Genomic DNA, 22,517 nt, shown 5'->3' with positions numbered 1-22,517 from the left:
AAATTAGTTGGCCTTAAAAAGAAAAATCAGCAAAAATTTACATGTAAACATTAAAAAATAGTTAAAAGCAAAATATGATAACTTAAACAAATTTTTCTCACCTGAAAATTGAATCCATACAAACTGTCAATTAAAGGTACCAAACTTACACCCTCAGTACATAATTTAATATCCCTTGAGATAACTGGACATTCAGGAACTGGTTCTAATCCAGCTAACTGCACCAATGTTGGAAAGAGATCCACTAACTCTACTAACGAATATGAGTACATTTGGTTTTTTCTGTTAATGTTTCTGTACTGTGGCACATTTATCATAAATGGAACATTTACAGCAACTTCAAAATTACTAAATTTTGACCACTCGCTATGCTCACCTAAGGACCAACCTGTAAATATAAGACAGATATTACTAGAGATTTATATTACTTATCACTGTGAAATAATATTAAAACATTAAATTTAGTTTTAAAAAAAGTTGTTATTTAAAATGTAATAATTACTCCTTAGTTTATGTTCATTTACCAGTAAATCTCTTACCATGATCTCCTATTAAAACTATAATAGTATCTTCATAAAGGTCTTCTTTCTGTAAAGTTAAAACTAACTGACCAATTAAATCATCCACATAGCTTACTGCTGCATAATAACTTTGTATAATTAATTTTGCCCATGAATCTGTAACATAAAATGTAAAATAATAATACAAAAATATAACACTATTAATTATTATTTAAAAAATACATAATGTATAACTGGCTAGTATTTTTATATAGCAAATTTTTTTTGTGCAGTCACCAATATTTTTTAAGCAGTTTTTGTATTGAGTAGTAAAGCTGTCTCTGCCTCCTGGGGTTTCAGTCAGTTCAATAGTGTAATTTTCAACATCTCACTGTTCTTGAATCTTTAAGAATAAATCTACTTCTTATGGTGAAAAACACATGAAAGTCACTAGATACCAGGAAGATAATTTTCCATCAAAACTGTTGAAACTTCTGAACATTGTGGTTACACTTTACCACGAATGAAAATAATTTCTAAAATCAGCATCCCATACTGGCAGTTAAGAGTGTTTTACCTCAGTTATGAAAGAATTTCATGGTATTTCATTTCATTACATTTTTGCTCAGTTTGTCCTGGCTCCATAAAATCCAACAAATAGTGCCTTTAATCTTTTATAGAGATTGGGTTTACTTGAATATTTTTAACTTTGATGAAATTAAATGACATTTCTGCATGATTGTAATTGACAAAAATATTTTAAAATCCATGTTTCAAGATCAGTTGCAATATGGGAAAAAGATTTGTTTTTCTCTTCCAAACAGGAGACAAAGATGTGCTGTAAATCCATCTTGGGTATGGTTTACAACAGCCTAGTTGATCAGCAGTAACATCTCTTTATTGTTTATATATTCTACATTAAAAACTTGAAGTCATGAAATACAGATTTTCCAAAACTTTTGGATTCAGTTGTTTTTTTTTTTGACTTTCAGCTCAAAAAAAACACAACAATTTTTCAACTTTTGTGAATATTTGTTTTAATTCATGATGCTTTACCTTTACTTGTTACTGAAGGTCCATCAGTTTCATACAACCCATGGTGAATATTCACAACATTATGATTTTTCTGTTGAGAAACCAAATTAGATTAGGAACTTAACAACTGTAGGATTTTTTATCAACATACTTACTCTCATAGGAAAACAAAATAACAGACTGCTAACAAAATGGCTGGTAGCTAACTAATGAACTAGTTGAAGCTATTGCACATGATTAATCTGACTTGTGGCTGCTTACGTTCTCATATTAACTATATTGTTCTAACTACTTGAATCATTTGACATCTAACTTAATTTAAATGTACCTTCAATTGTTTCTAATAAGATATTCTACCAGGTTTAAACTGATGGCAGAAGTTTCAATGTACAGCAGTAAAAAGGATATAGTTATTACTTGGGTGTGTCTTGTTTGCTCAAAGAATCTAGCAGTTGATACAATGTACCGCTTTTATAATGGAAAACCACATTTTAAGGAAGATATTTTATTTATTACACTGAGTTTCAAGAAATAAATTGACATGTTGTTCTCTGGTATCTTTTATTTTCCACAGTTACAACTGTTGTATAATGTTATAACTAATTAAATTAATATCAATATATGTATTCTAGTGAAGAAAATGTATGAATGTATGGAAACTGTATTTATATGTTTGTTTAGATGTATAATATTTTTATTTATTCACTCTAAAAGGCATAAATATGGTTCAGATTTAATCACGCCTATCACTATATTATTTATTTACGAGGTCTCTAAAGTAAACACCGCTGGCAAATTTCTCTACTTAAGGTTGGCGAACCTGTGTCGTTCATGACCATGCTAATAACCTACTTAATGCATTGTTGTCTGTAAGTTGTCGCATTGTAGTATCTTTCGTTACATGTGAGTTATTATGTTATAAAATCAATATGAAAATCGATGTTCCTCCGACCGAAACACGTGGAGTCATACGTATTTAAACCATCAAAAAACGTTAAAAGCAGCTGAAATTTATAGGAAGTTGGTTGCTGTGTACTGAGACAATACAATGAATGCAAAAAAGTCCGAAGATGGTGTGAAAGGTTTAGAAATAACAGAAAAAAAATATGAAGAAGGCCCTCGATAATCACCGAGGACTAGTTGAAACGCGTCGGTGATGAAATCAAAAAAAGATAGTGGCTCAACGATTTCCAACCAGGCCCATCTTTTTTCTGATGTTTTAAGTGCTGTTATTGGTCACATTATTCATGACCATTTAGGCTTCAGAAAGGTTTGTGCACGTTGGGTGCCGCACGTCTTAACGAACGTCACAAAAAAATCCGAATAGAATTTGCTTTGGAATTTTTGATGGGCTACACAGAAAAAGGTGATGAGTTCCTTAATTTAATTGTTACCGGTGATGAAACATGGATTTTGTATTACACGCCCGGGAGAAAACGGCAATCAAGTGAGTGGCGTCATCCTCAACCAACAAATGTCAAGCCACAGCCACTTGGATGCAAAATGATGGACACAGTATTTTGGAATTGGTTTGGAAGACTGCTGATTGATTTCCTTTCATGTGGGATGAATATAAATGCAAAAGCCTACTTGCTTTGAATGCAAATGCCATTCAAAATCGGCAACGTGGGCGGTTGACCGACTACGTCGTCCTTCTGTACAATAATGCATGTCCACATGTGGGTCCGACACATGATTTACTGAGAACATTTGGATGGAGGATTTACGATCACCCATCATATAGTTCGGACTTAGCACCTTCTGATTACCATTTGTTTGGGAATTCTTGAGTGGTAAGCAGTTTGCAGGTGACGATGAAATTAAAAATATTAATCTGGATAAATGGATACAACGAGGGTATATTGAAGCTGATATAAGGTATTTATTTTAAGAAAAATAAAAAAATATTTATAAAGTTTTCAGAATAAGCATTTTTACAATGAAATGGTCTTTACTTTAGAGATAACGTCTTGTATTTGTGCATCCAAATGAAGGATTTGCTTTGCTACTATTATCAAATATATATTACAAATTTTTGTTTGTTTATTGCGGTATTAGTTCTGCATTCTGTTGGTGGCAGTTAATTTTATTAATGTAGTACAGGTGATAACATTAAAAAATAATTCTCATTTTGTATTGTATTTTGAAACATTACAATATTTGTGATCAAACGTTTTAAACTTTAACAAACCACATTAAAGGATTAAAAATGATATATAATCATTTTATAATGATATAAAAATGATAAAAAAGGATATATAATGATTTTAAAGATTCATATAGGAAGTTTTTTAAGTGTGCTTGAAATCACAAAATTTTCTTTATAATATGTTTTCATTTGTATGAATAAACCCAAAACATAAATTTAAATCACACTAAGTAATAAATTATACTTCTGTGAACTTTTTTATAAATATATCTTTTCCTCTTTTATTCGTATTGATTAATTTAGAATTTAAAATATACTAATATGGTTACCTATATTTCACTACTTATGAAAGGAGAAAAAATAATCCTAAATGATTATTGAAAATAATTTTGATTATTAATTTTTGCATATTTTAGTTTAGATAAAACAATTCTGAAGGATGAGGCAAATGCCTTTGCTACCTGCTTAATTTGACTATGGCATTAAATAAAAACCTGATACCTGGTATTCTTTCATATGGGAATTTTAAATTTAAATTAGCAATATCTTCACGCTCCCTGAGATCAGTCCATGGATTCCAGGCCACTGTTGGCATTCCGTAAGGTAGAAACCTATTTTTTGGCAGTGTAACATTTTCAAGTGGATGAAAATCTAAAAAAAGGATGAAACAAATTGTTTATTTTAATAAGAAATTCTTAAAATACAATAAAATTGTATAAAAACACGAAAAATAATCTTCAAGGAGCAGATGAAATGTAATACATACTGAAACGTAATGGGAGAACAAAATTTCTACAATAATATCACAGGTACGAAGATCTTGTAGTGTCATTCTTCTATTACTGACATTTCAAAACTAGTTGATCCCACACTTTCTCATTTACCATTGTTATGAAGTTGAGTATATATGCTATGTAACATATCAAAACAATGTGCAGTAATTGAATTTTTACCAGTGAAGAAGTGGACACTAGTGGCATTCATGGTGATAAAATTGTTGATCAAAATGCTCTGAGAAGGTGGGCAGTAAAATTTCATGCAACAGAAGCTGGTAAAGCAAATATTAAGGATAAACTTTGCTGTGGTTGATGAGTTTCTGTAACTGTTAGAAAGCACTTTAGGAGATGTGTTTTGTGTTCAACTATCCAGAGCCGATAATTCTCCAAAACAATAATGTTCAGCCACACTCATTGCATACAATCATTGAGAAGGTTCTTGTGAAGTTGAAATTTCACATTTTTTGCACCCTCCATACTCATCAGATTTGTTGTCCTTTGAATTTCACTTTTTTTTATAAATAAGAGGAATATTAAGGGTATTTTTTCATCATGGATGATGAACTGAAGAATTAAAGAATGAACAAGATCATGAATCAGAAGACTGCCAGTATTCATACTGTTTCATTTGACAATCTCTTTTCATTTGTGAGTTATGAATTATTGTGAATTATATTTCAGTCACTCCTTATAAATATATCATCAAATTCACATTCAACAATGAAATGTGCTTGAATGCAATCATGCACAGCATGGAATGTTTTCTAATAATGATAAACAGCTCATTTACCAGTAACTAAACTAGGGAAATAGTAGAGTAGTATTGTACAGGAAAAACTCTACCTTTTATTCCAAGCATATCCTTAATCAACCCTTCAACAAACACCAACAAGCACCAGATACATTCCCCAATGTAGCATGTAACTGTTTTTAAGAGTACTCTGTACACACACACACACACGCACACATATATACAAGGTATATTCATAAAGTAAGGGCCATCAGCTTATAGTTAAATATTAGAGCTTCTGAACACAGTTTCACGCATGCAAGGCCATCTATAAACTATTCATGATGAAGCCAGTGCAGTTGTTTTTTTGATTCAGTAGTCATTTGCCTGCCAGTGAATGCAGATTTCAATGTCTGCGACAATAGTTTCTCTTGCCAGTTGTTAAGTGTACGCTGTGATTCGATTTTTGTGTGCAAAAGGATCTTCAGCTGCTGAAATTCATCAAGAGTTGTGCCTAGTGTATGGACCTACAGTAATTGGTGAAGAAAAGGTTAAATAATGGTATAGAGACTTTAAAAATGGCTGCACAAATGAGCATGATGAAGAGTGGAGTGGTAGGCCCAGTATTCTGATCAACGAAATTGTTGAACAAGTGAACTAGAAACTGCAATGTGATCGGTGACTGACAATAAGTCAGTGCTCTGGCTGATGAATTTCTGCATGTTAGGTGCACCTCTATCTACATGATTGTCACAGAAATGCTTGAGAGCTTGGATATCACACATTGTATACAAGGTGGGTACCAAAAATGCTCACCGACCAACACAAAGAGCAAAGAATGTGGAGTGGACAAGTGTTTTTGGATCGATATTGACAAGATGGAGATGATTTGTTTTTTCACATTGTTATGGGCAACAAGATGCGGATATCCTACACCGACGCAGAATCGAAACAACAGTCAATGCAGTGGTGCCATTCAAGTTCCCTAAAACCGAAGAAATTAAAGCAACCTCCGTACTCGAGTCAAAAAATATTGGCCAACGTTTTTTGGGAGAAAAAGGGTGTCATTTTGGTTGATTTCATGGAACGTGGATCAACAATTACAGCTCATGTGTACTGCAAAATGCTCACCAAATTGAGACATGCAACCAAAATCGACAATGCGGGAAACTGCGTGCGCCCTCACATTGCTGTCTTAACTAAGAAGAAGATTCAAGATTTTCATTGGGAACTATTTGACCACCCTCCACTTGCACTTGGTGACCTGACCTTGCACTTTGCGACTACTTACGCCTCTTGCATTTGAAAAAATGGCTTGGAGGATAACAGTTTGAAAACAACGAGGAACTTAAAGTTGTAACTAGTTCAATTCCCAGGCAGCAAACTTCTATGCAAAGGGGTTAAAGAAACTGGTGCAGCGTTATGAAAAGTGCTTAAAACTGAATGGCGATTATGTGGAAAAGTGAAGTAAATAAGTAGTAAAATAAAACTAAGTAAAAACCTTTTCTTATGAGTTAATTTTTTTTAATGACCAATGGCTCTTAATTATGAATATGTCTTGTATATATGAGGTGCAACAATAAAGAAATGAGACTGATATGATCAAAATTTTTACTTATGCTTTTAGTCAGCTGTAGTGTTATCTCATTCAAAGTCCCCTTCTGCTTGCACACACTTACTCCAACACTTCTGCCACTGCTGGTAACATTTCTGGAATGTTTCTAAGACCGTTGTCACAACATTTTGGGCATCTTCTGTTGTTTGAAAATGGTATCCCTTGACCACAAATTTGTCACTTGGGAATAAAAAAATGTTACTTGGAGTAAGATTTGGTGAATAAGATGGCTGTGGTAGTACTGGAATATACTTTGAGGTTAAAAACTGCTGTACAGATAATGTGGCATGAGATGGTGCATTATCATGATGAAGAAACCAACTTGTACTAATGTTTGAATGGATACGGAAGACTCGTTTCTGATGTCTGTAGAAGTACTGATTAACTGCTGGTCCAGGAGGCACTCACTCTATGAACAATGCCTTTGGAATTGAAGAAGCACACAAGCATGCATTTCACTTTTGACTTTGACATGTGAGCTTTTTTTGGTTTGGGCGATACCTTTGAACATCATTTGAACTTTGATGTTTTGTCTCTGGATCATAGCAGAAGAACTAACTCTTATCATCAGTGATAACACAGTTCAGTAACTCTGGGTTGATTTGTACTTGTTCCAACAGATCAACTGCCACATTTTCAGTGATTCCATTTCCATCATGAGAGAACAAGATATGTGTTTACTTGCTATACCGCTACTCAAGACCAAGAGGTTGTATGGATGTGCCTCAAACTATTAACAACGAGAAGATCAAGGTCAAAAATGGAGTGTCTATGAAGGCTGCAGGATTGCAAAATTTTACTCAAAGAATCAGTCTCAATACTTCTTTATTGTTGCACCTCGTATATACATGTTAATAAATAAAAAAAACTTAAAAAATTGTCTTATTATTACAAATTTAATATGCAACGGAGTAAGTCTTCAAAGTGTCTCCTTCTGCCCTTATTCATATATGAAGCATTGAAGCCCCTAAATTACATATTTTTCCCAATAAAGTTTTGTCCCAATTTATATAATTAACCGAGTTTTCAACTGGCAGCTTGTTGGCAGTTTAGGTCAATTGGACTTTAAGAAAATACAACACCTGATAATCCCCAAAATGAAAAATCTCAAGATGTCAAATCATATAAATCTGGTGATCATTAAAATAGACAATTTGGCTTTTGAGAAATGGCCTTAATATGCTTCTGTTGCCTTTTTAATTAATAACTAAACCATTTAGAATCTATTTAAAGTTTATTTAAAGAATTTTCTTTTACAGAAAAGATATTACTCTCTAGATATATTTTTAAATATTACTAATAAAAAAAAAACCTTAATTATTTGTAGAGTATATAAATATATGTTCAAAAATGTATCATTAATATCTTTTCAATTATTATTTATTTTTTACATTTAGTATTTTCATGTATTTATCTGAATATTATTTCATATTTATATATTTTAAATAATTAATATAAACTTTAAACAACTCCATTTTTTATTAAATAATTAATAAAGTGTTTTGTGATGCTGCTCTGATCAAGATTTTACCACCGCTTCCCTTGATCCATCCAGGCAAATGGTGGAAAAATTCCATTTTCATCTGAGTAACATGAAAATAAAATGAATTAGCAATCAGAATAAAATATTTATTTATTATTATTATTACCAACTCACAACATATCTTTTCACGGCTTCTCTTATAAGGAACTGTTTAAGGGTTATCCAAAAAACATCATTATTAAGGGTTATTAAGCGTCATTAAGGGTTATCCAAACATCATTCATGTATGTTGGCTGATTCTTCTTTCTTAAATGTGGACATGTCTGGAAATTTTTAATTTGGTAATGAACAACAGCGATTCCTTTACAATAATGAGACATCATTTATCTTGTTGTAGAATTTATTTTGTGGCTGACAAGGTTATTATCTGTTGTTATATATATCTGTTGTAGTCACATTCCACATATATATTAAACAGTTGTTATTAAAAGGATAACAGCAACATAAACCTCTCTTTATCACTAAAACCACAGTTAATATCATCACATTGCTATGCTCAAATGGTATTATTATCTTACTTTGAAGCTTCATATTAAAATAAGTACTTACAGGACAACCCCTTTGTACTAGTAAATATTTCTCATTAGTTTCTCAGTACTTGGATAACACGCTTTCAAATAATCATATAACTGCTATCATAAATAAATATGTTGTCTAGTATATGAATTTAATGAGATTCATTATCATTTGTTCAAATCTATTTTTATTTCTTTTCATAGTCTCTAAAATAGCCATCAATATACAATCATTCTTTACTTACCGATATATCGCTTGGGATATTTTAGTGGTACATGAGGTTTATGAAAACCAACTGCAAGAAAAAATGATTTATTTGAATTATTAATGTTTTCTAAAAATAATTTTGCTTCATAAAGACTTTGAAGATCTGGTAATGTTCCTCCAGGTTGTCTTGTTGGGTCTACAGGACAAACAAGATTCCTCTGGAAAGATGTAGTAGTCACATTCCAACAAACAGAAGCATCCTTATACTGTTCTGTTGGTGGATGATAAGGATGTTCTGACCAACTATATGGTTGATCATCACTATAGTTGCTGGATATTCCTAAAAAACCAATCAATTTTTTAATTAATTAAGTTAATGATTTTGATAAAATTAAAAAAAATATATTTTATTAAATAATCATTTGAACTTGAAACTATATGCTAGATTTATTTCATTAGGAAATGAAAAGTAAAATTATAATAAAACAACTCTCTACATAATGATCTTAGTATGTGATATGTGCTAAATTTGGATGAAGATACTTGGGATATTTTCTTTTTTTACCGACATTTAAAAATTGTGGAAACATAATAGTCGTTTAAGTATTTCATACATCTATATGAATCAAAAAGAAAATAAAACTAACGATTCAATAAAGTAAAAACTCACATACAAAGCCATACAAATTAATAAAAGAAATGAAAAAATAATTTACAATAAAATATAAATAAAATTAACCAAGAATGCTTTATAAAACAATTTATTAAAAAAATAAATATTGATTTATTGTATGAGGTATATCCAGAACTGCTTCTAAATATTGCAGCTGCATGCATGCTGAGTTACATGGTATATTAGGAAGTGAACCCTAGTAAGTGATTTACTTACCAGGGTGTTGATTCACGACAACCACCACCCACACAACCCTATGTACAGCTGGCCTTATAGCGAGTAACTATCACCTGCTTCCATCTTAAAACCTTCCTTGCAGGCTAACAATTCCACGATGACGGTAAGGTCAAACAAGTCATTTATAAAGACTTGGGCCACAAGCGGAATTGTTCTGTGATAGAGGGATACCATTGCCTTGCTATAAGCCTTCCTCAACAATGGTGTTGAACTGTGTAGAAATATATATTAGAGTAAAATTTATACAAAGAACAATAAAATTTTATGCGAGCATGTCACGATTCTTTTTAATAGACCTTCAGAACTTAATTTCTGGATAACCTCTTGTAGTACAGGCATTTTTGGTAAAACCATTGCACTTTGCTGTAATATATCTCACCACAAGTGTTAAATTGTACACCCCAGGTGTTACAATAATACAAAATTCTTCAACTGTAATGAAGCATCTAAGATATCTGTCATGTCTAGATATAACTAACAAGGAAGTTTTACCTTGTTAGAGAAGGAAGTACTCTTCACCTTCCTTTTCCTATGACAGTACCTGAAGTCCTGCGGTGGTTAAGAACAGAAAAGAAATTAGATTAATTACACCACCTGCTGTAATGTGTTTGGCATTTAAATAAATATGAATTTGAACTCAGTGGTTTATGTTAAAAAATAAACCATGATGAGAATTTGTATACATTCTAATCATTCTATCATACATTCATCATACATCTATCATACATTCTATCAGTACTGTAGGTCATGATAATGGATTTTAGAGAAGAAATTTAAGGAAATGTTTCATGGATATCTCTAGATTGTCTATTCTCCTTTATGAAACCTTGGATACCATGCTTCTAGTCTGTAGTAAGCCCTAGAGACAATATCTGAATTAGTTCTCATTAATATTTCCTCTCTCCATATTGCAATTTTGATACCAATGTCTGCACAGTGTTATATCTGTAACATTTTACCATAACTGTTGGAAACCATGTGAGAAAGATATTCTTAGATTTAGAATTGAATGAATTCTTAAATTTCATAGTGTGTTTTCAAAATTGTAATTCTTATTTTGAAAATAAGAAAATTGTCACACATAAAACATGACTAAGTGACAAACTGAGCAACCTTGAATGAATATAGTGTAGTGGGTTGTGGACAATAGGAAGTGAGTATTAGTATTAATACTCATATACTCATTATACTTAATACTCAGTATAGAATTTTAAAGTACTGTATTAATCCTTTCAGTGCAATGACTGTTTTTACAGATAAAAAAATTTGTGTATAAAATGCCAATTTTATGTTTACTGGATCTTTTGATTTTGTGCTTTAACTACTAATGTCCATACAAATATGTTTTTAAGGTGAACAACTAGAGTAGTTATTATCACATGAGAATATGATTCAAAACTATCTCAACATTTTATTATAATTTATTATAACATTTTTATGAAAAGCTATAAAGGACTCTCAATAAAAACAAATTTGAAAATTCTTGTTCACCAATTCATGCGTTATTAAAATAAAGAAAATAATGAAGCAAATAGATTATGTACCTTCATACAGAGTAATGTAAAAATTAGTCTACTAGTATTTACTTGTAGACCTTGATTTGTTTTTTTTACTTTTTATTTAAAAGGTAGATAATATAGATGTTGAAAAGATAACTACTACAGAAACAATTTTAAAGGTAAACATGAAAATTCATTTAGTAGAAAAATAAATCACAGTTTCAAAAAAAATTTAATGAATAAAAAGTATGTAAATTTTATGTATGAACTGCCAATAAATAACAAAGGAATGTGTAGGATTCTCCATAAAAATGGAAAATTAACTAAAACTCATAAAAGTTTAACTTACCTCCACAATTATTAAAAGTTTCTCTAATTTCTATAATGTATAGAAGATGAGAAATAAGCCAAATATTTTTATTAGAAACAAACATTCTTTTCATGTAACAAAATATAGGTGCATTTCAGCCCAGTAAAAGCAGATATTATTGGTCAGTTATCAAAAATAATCTACAGTTTCAAGAGTTACTGTTTTCATGTTCATGAATTTTTTATATACGTAAATTTAAGAAAATTTGTGTGGATATAAAAAATAAAATATCCTTTCATTGTGATGTATGAATTATTATGAGATATTTTTTAATAAACAATTTTCAATAAAAAATGTAAGATAGAGTAAATGTTCTTTAAATTTTTTTTGTTGGATATTAGAATAAGTTGTTTCTTGGTTTGAGTTAATACTTCATGAATTAAAAGAGCTATTTTAACTGATAAACAAGTAACCAAGATATGATTAAAAAAAAGCTAAAAATGAGAAAAAGAATATGTTGACACTTTTGACTAAACACCCGTAAAAAATCATGGCACTGAAAGGGTTAAAGAAAACTATCATTTAAAGAATGTTACTTCAATTTTCCCAAATCATAGATATTATTTGTACAAGATGCAATTAGAAAACATTGAAAAGAAACATTCTTATTCTTTTAAGAAACATATTTATTTTTTTAAATTCTTCTGCTTATTTGTTAAAAAAAAAAAAAAAAAAAAACAAACCTGGATGAAATACTTTTCCAATAGATTTAGTAATATAACCATTTTCTGTGAAGTACTGAGGTAAAGTTGTGAAATTTCCAGCAAAATCTCTCCAGTAGCTATAAAAATCATACAAATGTAGAGTATCTGGTCGTCTGCTTGTTAGTAATGAATTGCGACTAGGTGCACAAAGAGCTTGCTAACCAGATCATAAAAATAGAATCTTAATTTACTTTTTGTTTTATGTTATATTAATTTCATAATAAATAATATGTTTCAAAATTAATTAAAGTAGAAATTAACTAGCTTTAGCCTGCGGTTTCACTTGATTGGATTTGGAATTGTAACTACAATAAATTTTCAAAAGAAACATTAGATTTTTGTTAAAATTTTACTAAAATATTAATACTTTTGCTGATATTTTAATGGGAATATTAGCAAATTTTTGTATTTAGCAAGAATTTTATTCTTATCAAATTGTTTCTACCCTGGGAGTGTTGAGCACTCTGTACTCTGTTGACCAGTAACGTTTGACATTCGTAGACAAAATGTTCATTTAGGTGAGCAGAAAACACTACAAAAAATCTACTTGAGCACTTGTCACGACTAGAGAATTGGGTGAGCTCACTCTGATACAAATAATGTAAAACTGTCCTTGAGAGAATCAATCTTCCTGTAGATCAAATTCCTGTCACCTTCAGATTCAACCCTTGGACTTGTTGATAATCATTGTAAAACATACATATTTATTCGAGTACCTCCCCCTCCCCCGTCCACGAATAAGCCCCGCACCACGATTTTCCGGACCGAAAATCTAAAAAAAAATTGAATATATACCGGTATTTTAAGGTGAAACAGATATGATAAAAAAACGTAAATACGAAAATATTCAGAAAGTAAAGCATTTAATTCGTTCATTTAAATTACAATATTAATATTACATTAATAATTAATTACCGTAAGTACAAGTAGAAGTAAGTACAAGTTTAGTTCAGAATCAGTAGGCCAATAAAACGATTTGTCATCCTCATTCATGCTCTGAAGAATTATCTAAACGGTGTTACTGGATGCTAAACAGGAAAAAGAAAGAAAGGCCAGTAAAACGAAAAGAAAGTATCATTTCAATAGACTTTTTAATATGGGATTTTATTTTTAATTAATCACTGTCACTGTCAATGTCTGTAGAAGAGTTGCCGGTAAGTCTTCACGTCGCCCTGCCAAAGGTGATTGTCTTCACTACCATAAAGTTCATTAGATATTCCGCATTTTTTAAAACTTTTCCTTACTAATTCCGTGGAAATACCTTCCCAAGCATCTTTTATCCAAACATATATCTGGTCAAAATCTGGACATTTGATTCTTCCTGTAGGCGGGAGAAAGAAATTTTCATCAGCCATCCATTTACTATACAGTTGTTTTAATGCAGATTAAAGATTTATTAATGCAGATATCTAGTAGTTGCAATAGAGATGTCAATCCGCCAGGACTTATTACTTGGTCTGTCATACCCTTTTTTAAAATGTTTTTCACTTTATCAGTCGTATGCCCCTGATAACTATCCATTACTAGGATACCGGTATTTTTTTTATTAAGTAAATCTCCTGATCGCTTTTGCCATACACACCTGATCCGATCTAAAATTAAGGTTTCGTCCACCCAACCTAATTCCTGTGCTCTGATAATAACTCCATTTACCTGTACGGTAGGATGAGTTTTTCTTTTAAAAACAATGTACGGAGGTAATTTTGATCCATCAGAAGTTATGCAAAGCATAACACTACACCTTTGTTTTTCATTACCACCAGTGCGAATCTTAACACTATTTTCACCTTATTTGTTTACAGTTTTGTCAAATGGCATTTAAAAATATACGGGGGTTTGATCAGCGTTTCGTTTTTGAGAAGGCAAATAGCCTATATTTTTCCTATGATTTATTACGTATTTGTGAAAAAGTAATATTTTTTGTTCATAAGCGTCTGGAAGTCGTTGAGAAATGGTCGTCTTTCGTCTTATTGACAAATCATTTCGTGGAAGAAATCGTGTTATCCATCCACGGATCAACTTTATTCAATGATTTAGCGATTTCACGAGCATATGATTGACACATTTCTGTCGTGACAGCATAACCACATTTCCTTTTTTCCATAACAAAATCACACAATTTTTTTTTCTATGTCTGTGTATTTTTGTTTTAAGCCACGAAAAGCTCTTTTACTACCAGTCCCTTTCACCAGAAGTTGTTTCTTCTTACGGCAGTCTCGAATGCAGCTTTCATCTTCTACGTCACATTTTCTTGCTGCCGCCGATTTCCAATTTTTTCAGCTTCTTCTATAACGCGCAGTTTTTCATTTACTGTAAAAGATCGTAGACGCTATCTTTTTAATCGCTCAGTTTAATGCCGTAATTAAAATAAATCACCGTATTAAACTTTACAAAATAAACTAAACAGATAAAATGCACATATACAAACAGTACAATGACTATGGCGAATAGACAAGACGACGATGGGTAACTGATACTGCAGTGCCATTAGAACCGGATGCAGCGTATACAGAATTAATCAGTTTTATAAAAATACCGCAACTTCGTTCCTATCGATAATATGAACGGGACGTTAACAATTAAGGATGTATTCTGTATAAGCGGCATGCGGTATTGATAAACGAAAGCCTAATGTAACTATATACGATTGAATTCGGGTACTTCTAAGAAAACGTTTACTTTACATAAATTACCCTGGCTAAATGCAATGTTTCAAGTAAGCCCCGCACCCTTATTTTTTTCTCTACAATTCCAAGAAAAAAAGGGCGTGGGGTACTCTAATAAATACTGTAGCTTTAGGGAAAACATTACTTTTTTATACAAAAATGGATATTCTGATATAAAAAAAATCTGCTTCCCATTTCACAACCTTATAGATTGGGCTTTCCAAAATTCTTCCTTGGTGGGCGACTGCAGTATTAAAACCATGAACCCTCCAAAATTCACCTACCTTGATTAAGCAGTTTGTGCTGTGCATTGGACTTAATGTCCAATCCAAAACAGTAAGAACAATGTTTTTGGATAAATAATTATTGTTAGTTTAGTTTAGATGTTTTATACCACACATTTACACCATTTCAACATCTTAATACTGAAGGAAAGGTGAAACACAAGTAAACTCTAAATATCATGGGTATAAATTGGAATTTATTTATTCCAAAATATGACAGTTTAACAAGAAATACTTTTATTAAAAACTGGTAAATAAACCTGTGTAAATTCTGAATAGCAATCTTGAATAAATTTTTTAAGGAAATTTTTTTTAAAGTAACCCACTTTCTTACTTGGACATTTCCTCTCAGATCTTGTCATTGTTATGTAATTTCTTCATCAGAAGATCTAGAACTGGTGATGTTCATTGCAACTGTCTAATCAGAACTGTACTCATACAATAATACTGAAAAAATCTGGAAATACACTTCCATATAATTAGAAATGAGTGGTTAATTTAATATTTTTCTAAAGATTTAACGATATTTAGATCAATGCAATAAAAAAAAAATATTTCTTCCACCTAAAGATATAGATCTGTAATTTTTCATATAATGGGGGGTTGCACAACAAAATATAACTGTTTTGTAAACTAGCTTGTGTATTCATCTTTTATGTAAAAAGAAAACATTACAAATAAAAATGTTTAAATCTTCTATTCCTTTTACACAAATACAAATGTGTATTTGTTGAAGAAGTTCAGTGATAAGAAAAAAACATATTAATTTTTTTTATGGGTTATGAACGTCAGTGAACAAAATTAATCATTTTTTTTTAATAAAATGTGTAACAAAGTTATACACTGATGTAATATATTAATATGTTCACTACTTGATTATATAACCACAATGCCATAGTTCTTTAACATTCTGATAGGGATGTTAAATCATTGTTTTATAACATGCAATCAATACATTAAAATTAATGAAGAAATTAACATATTTTATGCTAAGTTTGACAGCAGTTATGTAAATTATAAATACTTGATTATTTTTTTGATAATATACTATGTAACTTAATTAGGAATTAAATAAACCATCTTCTCCTTAATTGAGTAACATAATTTGACGTAATTATTACATAAGTCAGTTTAAATGCCATTTATACAACACTAATTGTTGTTTAATTAAATCATCATTGTGATATTTATATATTAAATATCTAAATAAATAATAAATAAATAAATATCAATCTAGTTTTATAAAAATTGTTTATTGTAGAGTGAGTTGAAAAAAATTATCAGTTCTGAAAATAAATAAATGTGAACTTCTTAACAAAAAAAATGACCTCAAAAAAGATATTAAAATTATTAATTGGGTGCCCAGTTATCAAAAACCATAGTGATGATAACAGACATATTAATTTTTTCTCTAAGTACTTGTAAAACTAATTATTATATTTTTACTTTCCAGGGTATATAGTTATACTGCTATATTATTTAAGGTAATAATCTGACTACAAAAAAATTTTGCAGTCGGGGTTTTTAAAGATCTTGACATTTCATGAACCCCTTTAACCAAAAAACACAATTTTAGTATTAAAAAATTCCAGAATGTACAGCCTTTATTTTGTTTTACATTTCCTGAATTAAGGGATTAATTTGGATGAAATTTGGTATGATGATTTTTGTGTATGGGGAATTAATGCCATTTAATTTAGATCGCACCCTGGCAGTCAGTACAGACTTAATGGGACTCATGTCTCAAAATTAAGCTCAAAGGGTAGGTAAATTTTTCCACATAATTAATGCCCCTAAGGTAACTAAAATATCTTCTGATGGTGTTAGACTTATTTAAACCCCATATACTGGTCAGAGCAAAAAATATTTTTTTCTGTTTTGTTGTTTATGTACTTGATGTAAGTCACTTTTTTCATTTCATTACAGCAGTATGTCACTTTGGTTATGTATTTGGTCAATTTTATTCTGGAGAAGGGAATTAATAAAACTTTTTTTCTCTCCTGTTATTGTTTTGCTTGGTATCTTCAGAATGGCTTTACTAATTTTTATGTAATTTCGTATGATTTCTGAATATGATGCCATCTAATTTTGGTAACAATCAGTCAGCGGGATAGGGATATATGATTATCATGGCTACAGTTTTATAATTAAAAATACTAAAAAACAAAAATCATCTACATTAAGGCATATGTAAGAAAAAAATGATACAGAAACTCAAACTGGAGATCTATCAATAATAGACTGGAATGCTTGCTACTTGGCTGCTGTGACAGAAGTTATACAAATAAGCTTCTTAACCATTCAAACATTTTTAAGTGTTTACTCAGAAATGTGGCCAAGTTGGAAGCTGCCATTTGGATGTAAAGTAGGGATCTCCCTTCAAACACCCTGCAAAAGGGCATCAATAAAATTTGTTGTAAGGTGACTGCCTGCTCTTATTGGCTGTAGCAATCCTGTTTGATTTATGGATTACACAATCATAGTGTAAACTCAAATGAAAGATTTAAATTTAATAGGCTAAATTCTGAAGTATGTTGTGAATATTATTTAGTAATCTATTTAATAGGTTTGATGGAATTAATTTCCTTACTATAACTGTCTAACTGTCCTTACTAGAAGTATCGGTTTGCAATGATTTCCGTCCTTGACACTTGATGAAGAAATTATTTTTCTAAAGAAAAACTGAACCAAGTCTATTTAAATTTCCTCCTTAAATTATTTAGAGTTTTTAAATTTCAAAAACTCTATTCTAACATTTCTAATCACATTTTTAGCCATCTTCAGTGACTGGTACTGCTGTATTTCACTTTGCATTAGTTGATGTTTTTGTTGGTGAATCTCTTATTAATAAAGAGGTATATTTGGAAGGAAAAGATATTTTTATGAAATCTGGTTGAAAAGTGTATTAAATTCAATTGCATCTGTTTGAAATATATTATGTTTTTTTGTACTAATGTCAGTTTAACTAGGCAAGATTCAAAGACACGATTATCAAATAAAGATACTATATAGCTACATAAATTTAGCGTTTCTTAACAATCTGATAGCTGCAATCACAAATCTACCAACAGTAATAACAACCTTCATATTTGACATCTAAAAGAAAAATAAACAAGTCTAACACATTCTAACATTATGAAACATTGTAATATATATATATATATGTGTGTATATATGTGTGTGTGTGTATGTATGTAAACACACAGTAATATACTAAATTACTATGTATAGTAACAATCTAGCCTGGCATTTTGACCAAATTCTATGTAAGTAACTTTCTAAATCAATAAAACTGCCAGTAATAATAAGTGATGTCACAGATAAAAACAACAGAAGTCACTAAAGATGACCATTAAAACAATTGAAAGTATTGTGATTCAGTTTTCAAAAATCTTATACATAAATGTGATTTGGTTTATCATTAAAAAAAATGAACAGTTTTGAATAATCAGTGCATCTTAATTCGCTCACTTTATATATTATCTAAATATCATATTTTATCCTCTTCCCTCTTCTCTCAGCCAATAATAAAAATGATAATTTCTTATCACAGTCCATTAACATTCTTCTTGTTTCATATTTTATTCCTAGCTCAATCATTTTAGCTTTCAAGGTACTTCTTTTTGAGTACTTATAATTTTTGTCTTTCTGGTTCATCTTCTAAATCTCATTAATTGCATGTTAAGTTATTGAAATAAATTTAATTTGTAGACCTCAATTTGGGAAGATGACTGTGAAACCAATTCATTACTCACTTTCCCTTGAAAGCCTGGTGTTAGTTCTTATTTTTGGAGGTGGCTATTCCATTTTCTAGAATCATTGATCACTATTAACATTTGGTTATGCCATCTACCATATAGATATCTATTGTTTGAAGTAGACTTTGTAAAGTATAAATGTTTCTATAATTTTATCTTTACTTGTTTAATGCATAATTTGCCAAATATAATTCTCCAACATTTTAGCTACTACATTCTATCAGTGAATATAATATTATTTGTGATTTGAATTCATATATGTCAAATTTGATCATAATCATTTTATTTAATTATTTTTATTTTTAAACTACATATTTTTATCTTGTATTGCAACATTTTTATTTCTCTTCACTTTTAGAATTATTTTGCAGCTTATATATTTTCATTTATTTCTTACTTGTTTCTGATATTTTAGAAATAATAATTAATACATTTTCTTATCTAGTAATGAAATGAAGAACCACAGAAACAATATTTGTATTAAAATAGAAATTGTACAATCAGCAATATGTGTAATATCAGCAATTTATATGTTTATATTTAAGAAACTGACGGACCTTATGAAAAAAAAAATTATCCTCATCTTATATAATTTAAAAATGAAAATCGAGTCTGATAATGATGTTATGACAAAAGTATATTCTCTAATGAAGTAAATAAGAAGGATAGTACAACATTATTAATTCATTTATAACACTTTAATATAAAAATTCAACTTTTAATGAAAAAGTGAACAATGTGCCAACCAGAATTTTTTTTGCATACAAAGTACATCAACAAGAACAATCTTTTTTGATGGCAAAAGTAGTAATACAATCATAAGAAAAATTTATTTTATTCATTTTTAATTATTTTCAAGAAATTATTTTTGTATTGTATTTTTCTCTGTATTTAATAATTTCATTTGTAACACCAGTTCAGGCATTGTGGTTAAGTTCTACATGCATTTTAGTGTTTTATATTACTATAACAATTATCTTGTATAATTCCTTTAGCAGTATGAACATTTATTTATTTTTTTGAAATTATGTGTAATGGCAATTCTATTAAACTAGTTTTAATTTTTTACTACTGTATTTTCTGTTTAATAAAATTAAAAATACTCCAAAATTTAGGTTTCCCCATTTTTATATTAACATTACTTCTTTCTGTTGCGTCATAAAACCCTGTTAAATACATGCTCCATTAATAAAATTGGTAATTATACAGTTCTTTCATACCTGAGCATATGCACGATAAAACACTACACTATCCTTTGCGAAAGCATCTGTATTAGGGGTGTGTGCGTTTTTATCTCCATAGCAACCTAGCGCTGGTCTGAGGTCATCAACCATTATCAATAAAATATTTGTAGCAAAACAAACCTCTATCGATTGCTGTAGAAATAAAAAAGTTAAACAGAAGCTAATAACAACCATTATAAATACATAGACGTAACATACACGTTACAAAAAAGAGAAATTAATGTATAACAAGATCTAATAACTGTTTTTACTACTAAATAATTTTCAAATCAAAGTTCAAAATGAAACTTGTTTTTATCAATCAGCTGTTTTTGTTATTGTCAGTTACAGCTTAAATATAAAATGGAAAACAGCTGATGAAGGGAACGTAACAGCTTTTTTATTTTTAATTAATATGTACATTTATGTGGCTCTTAAATTTAAAACTTCGTTTTAACTTTAAAAAGTGTTCAAGTTTGTAGTGTATTAAATATTTTAAATAGTATTTTATACGCGTAGTGAAAGTCATTTACAGACTGACAGTCGACATCTGACGTTTTATTTTCATTTAGTGACGAAACAGCTGTCAAAAGGGATTTGCCAATGGCGCAATGGTTGTCTATGTATCTGCGTCGTAGTTTTGAAAAATAGTAGTGATGATTACAGATTAGTTTTATTATGATTTTGTAAATATAATATTAGTTAGGATTATGTACTTGTATTTGTGATTATATATTAAACTGGAATTTAGTAATGTATTAGGTAAGCATTTTATAAACACTTTCGTTACTTTGTTTTGTTTCTATGACGCAGCTCCCGTGTTTGGTCAGGTCTTTGTTTACCTGTGTTTAATAGTTCAAGGTCAGAAATTATTTTCAATTTGTTGAATAATTTTATTTAAATGGCTGTTTCGTTTTAAATGTTAAAGAAATGCTATTATGAAAACATTGAATTATTTATGTTTTGATCTTATCAGTGTTTCATGTATAATTTCTTTGTTCAGGTTAGTAAGTTTTAGTCTACAATGTCAGCTGATTCTCCCCGTAGAGCGTCTAGAAAAGGGAGCACTGGACATGTTGTTCTACCGAGACCAGTAAGTGACCCTTCATTAATTGACAGTTTGGCTGGATTCATCCACGAAGTTGTTCCACAGGTAAGAGATTTTGTCAAGTTAGATTTTCAGTGTGTGCATTACACACAATGGATTCGCGTAGAAAATTCGTATTCTTTATGTTAGTGTTTTAATTATTTTTATGATTATAATGCCCTAGTAATTAAAAAAAAAAAATTAAGCATGGTTTAAAGATTATGGATTTGGAAGGTTCACTTTCAAGCAGTTACTTCTGTGTGAAATTCCCCTACATGAACACTGAAATGTTTGTCATTGTTTTCTATTGACATTGTCAGGTACTGTGATGAAGAATTACAGTAGTAAAATTTAATTTCCTGTTTTACTATTGTGGTTCCATCATTTTATTGCCTAAGAAGTCTCTCTAGTTTTTTATTACTACCTAGTTATAGCTAGATGACTGACAACAAGAAAAGTTGGTTTTACCTGAATCTACTTGTGTTGACATGTTGGCCCTTAATAACATTGTTTCACATGGGTAATTTTACTGTCTGTTAGCTCCAACAGTTTGGTAGCATGCTCTGTGAAATCGTAACCAAAGATGTCAAAGATGTTTGTAAGATATCATATTCTAACGTTATACCATCTTGTTACAACTTGCTCTTTATGCTTTGCATATCATACTTAACATGAATGTAGTATTTTAGCATAGTTTAAGGTCATATAAACTACTGTACTAACAAATACAATAAGAAAAAATGAATTTTCAAGAAAAATGTCATTCATTAATTAGACTGAAAAAGAACTTACTTTTAATATATCTCCAATTGATGATACAAAACCAAATTAACTTTTTATGATATATTGGTTTTGGAGTTATGCATTCTCAGGTTCACAGTATGGTGGTTTGAAGTAAAGTTATAATTCAACATACTATTTATTTTTTTATTGGTAGCAACTGTA

The 22,517-nt window shown here is 30.1% G+C and overlaps 2 protein-coding genes across 3 annotated transcripts in view; one reads left to right on the top strand and one right to left on the bottom strand.

Moving 5' to 3' along the window:
• Ids (iduronate 2-sulfatase) overlaps positions 1-20,776 on the bottom strand; it is a 35,908-nt gene extending 15,132 nt beyond the window's left edge. The window contains exons 1-6 of one of the 2 annotated variants that reach the window (XM_075356420.1): positions 20,483-20,776; positions 12,534-12,711; positions 9,109-9,411; positions 4,186-4,335; positions 540-677; positions 102-388 (exon numbers count right to left, since the gene is read on the bottom strand). In XM_075356420.1, coding sequence (XP_075212535.1) covers positions 102-388; positions 540-677; positions 4,186-4,335; positions 9,109-9,411; positions 12,534-12,711; positions 20,483-20,680 — 1,254 coding nt within the window. In that variant the 5' untranslated portion in view covers positions 20,681-20,776. The remainder of the gene's footprint in view (positions 1-101; positions 389-539; positions 678-4,185; positions 4,336-9,108; positions 9,412-12,533; positions 12,712-20,482) is intronic. The other variant, XM_075356419.1, reaches the window with a different exon arrangement.
• A 105-nt stretch (positions 20,777-20,881) lies between these two features.
• The window catches only part of LOC142319303 (BCAS3 microtubule associated cell migration factor-like), a 76,989-nt gene continuing 75,353 nt past the window's right edge, over positions 20,882-22,517 (top strand). The window contains exons 1-2 of the mRNA XM_075356418.1: positions 20,882-21,247; positions 21,489-21,638. Coding sequence (XP_075212533.1) covers positions 21,510-21,638 — 129 coding nt within the window. The 5' untranslated portion in view covers positions 20,882-21,247; positions 21,489-21,509. The remainder of the gene's footprint in view (positions 21,248-21,488; positions 21,639-22,517) is intronic.

Source organism: Lycorma delicatula, chromosome 2, assembly GCF_047948215.1.
Source record: "Lycorma delicatula isolate Av1 chromosome 2, ASM4794821v1, whole genome shotgun sequence".
Taxonomy (NCBI): Eukaryota; Metazoa; Arthropoda; class Insecta; order Hemiptera; family Fulgoridae; genus Lycorma; species Lycorma delicatula.
Note: the sequence above shows the minus strand (reverse complement) of the source record. Positions and strands in the feature narration are given on the sequence as shown.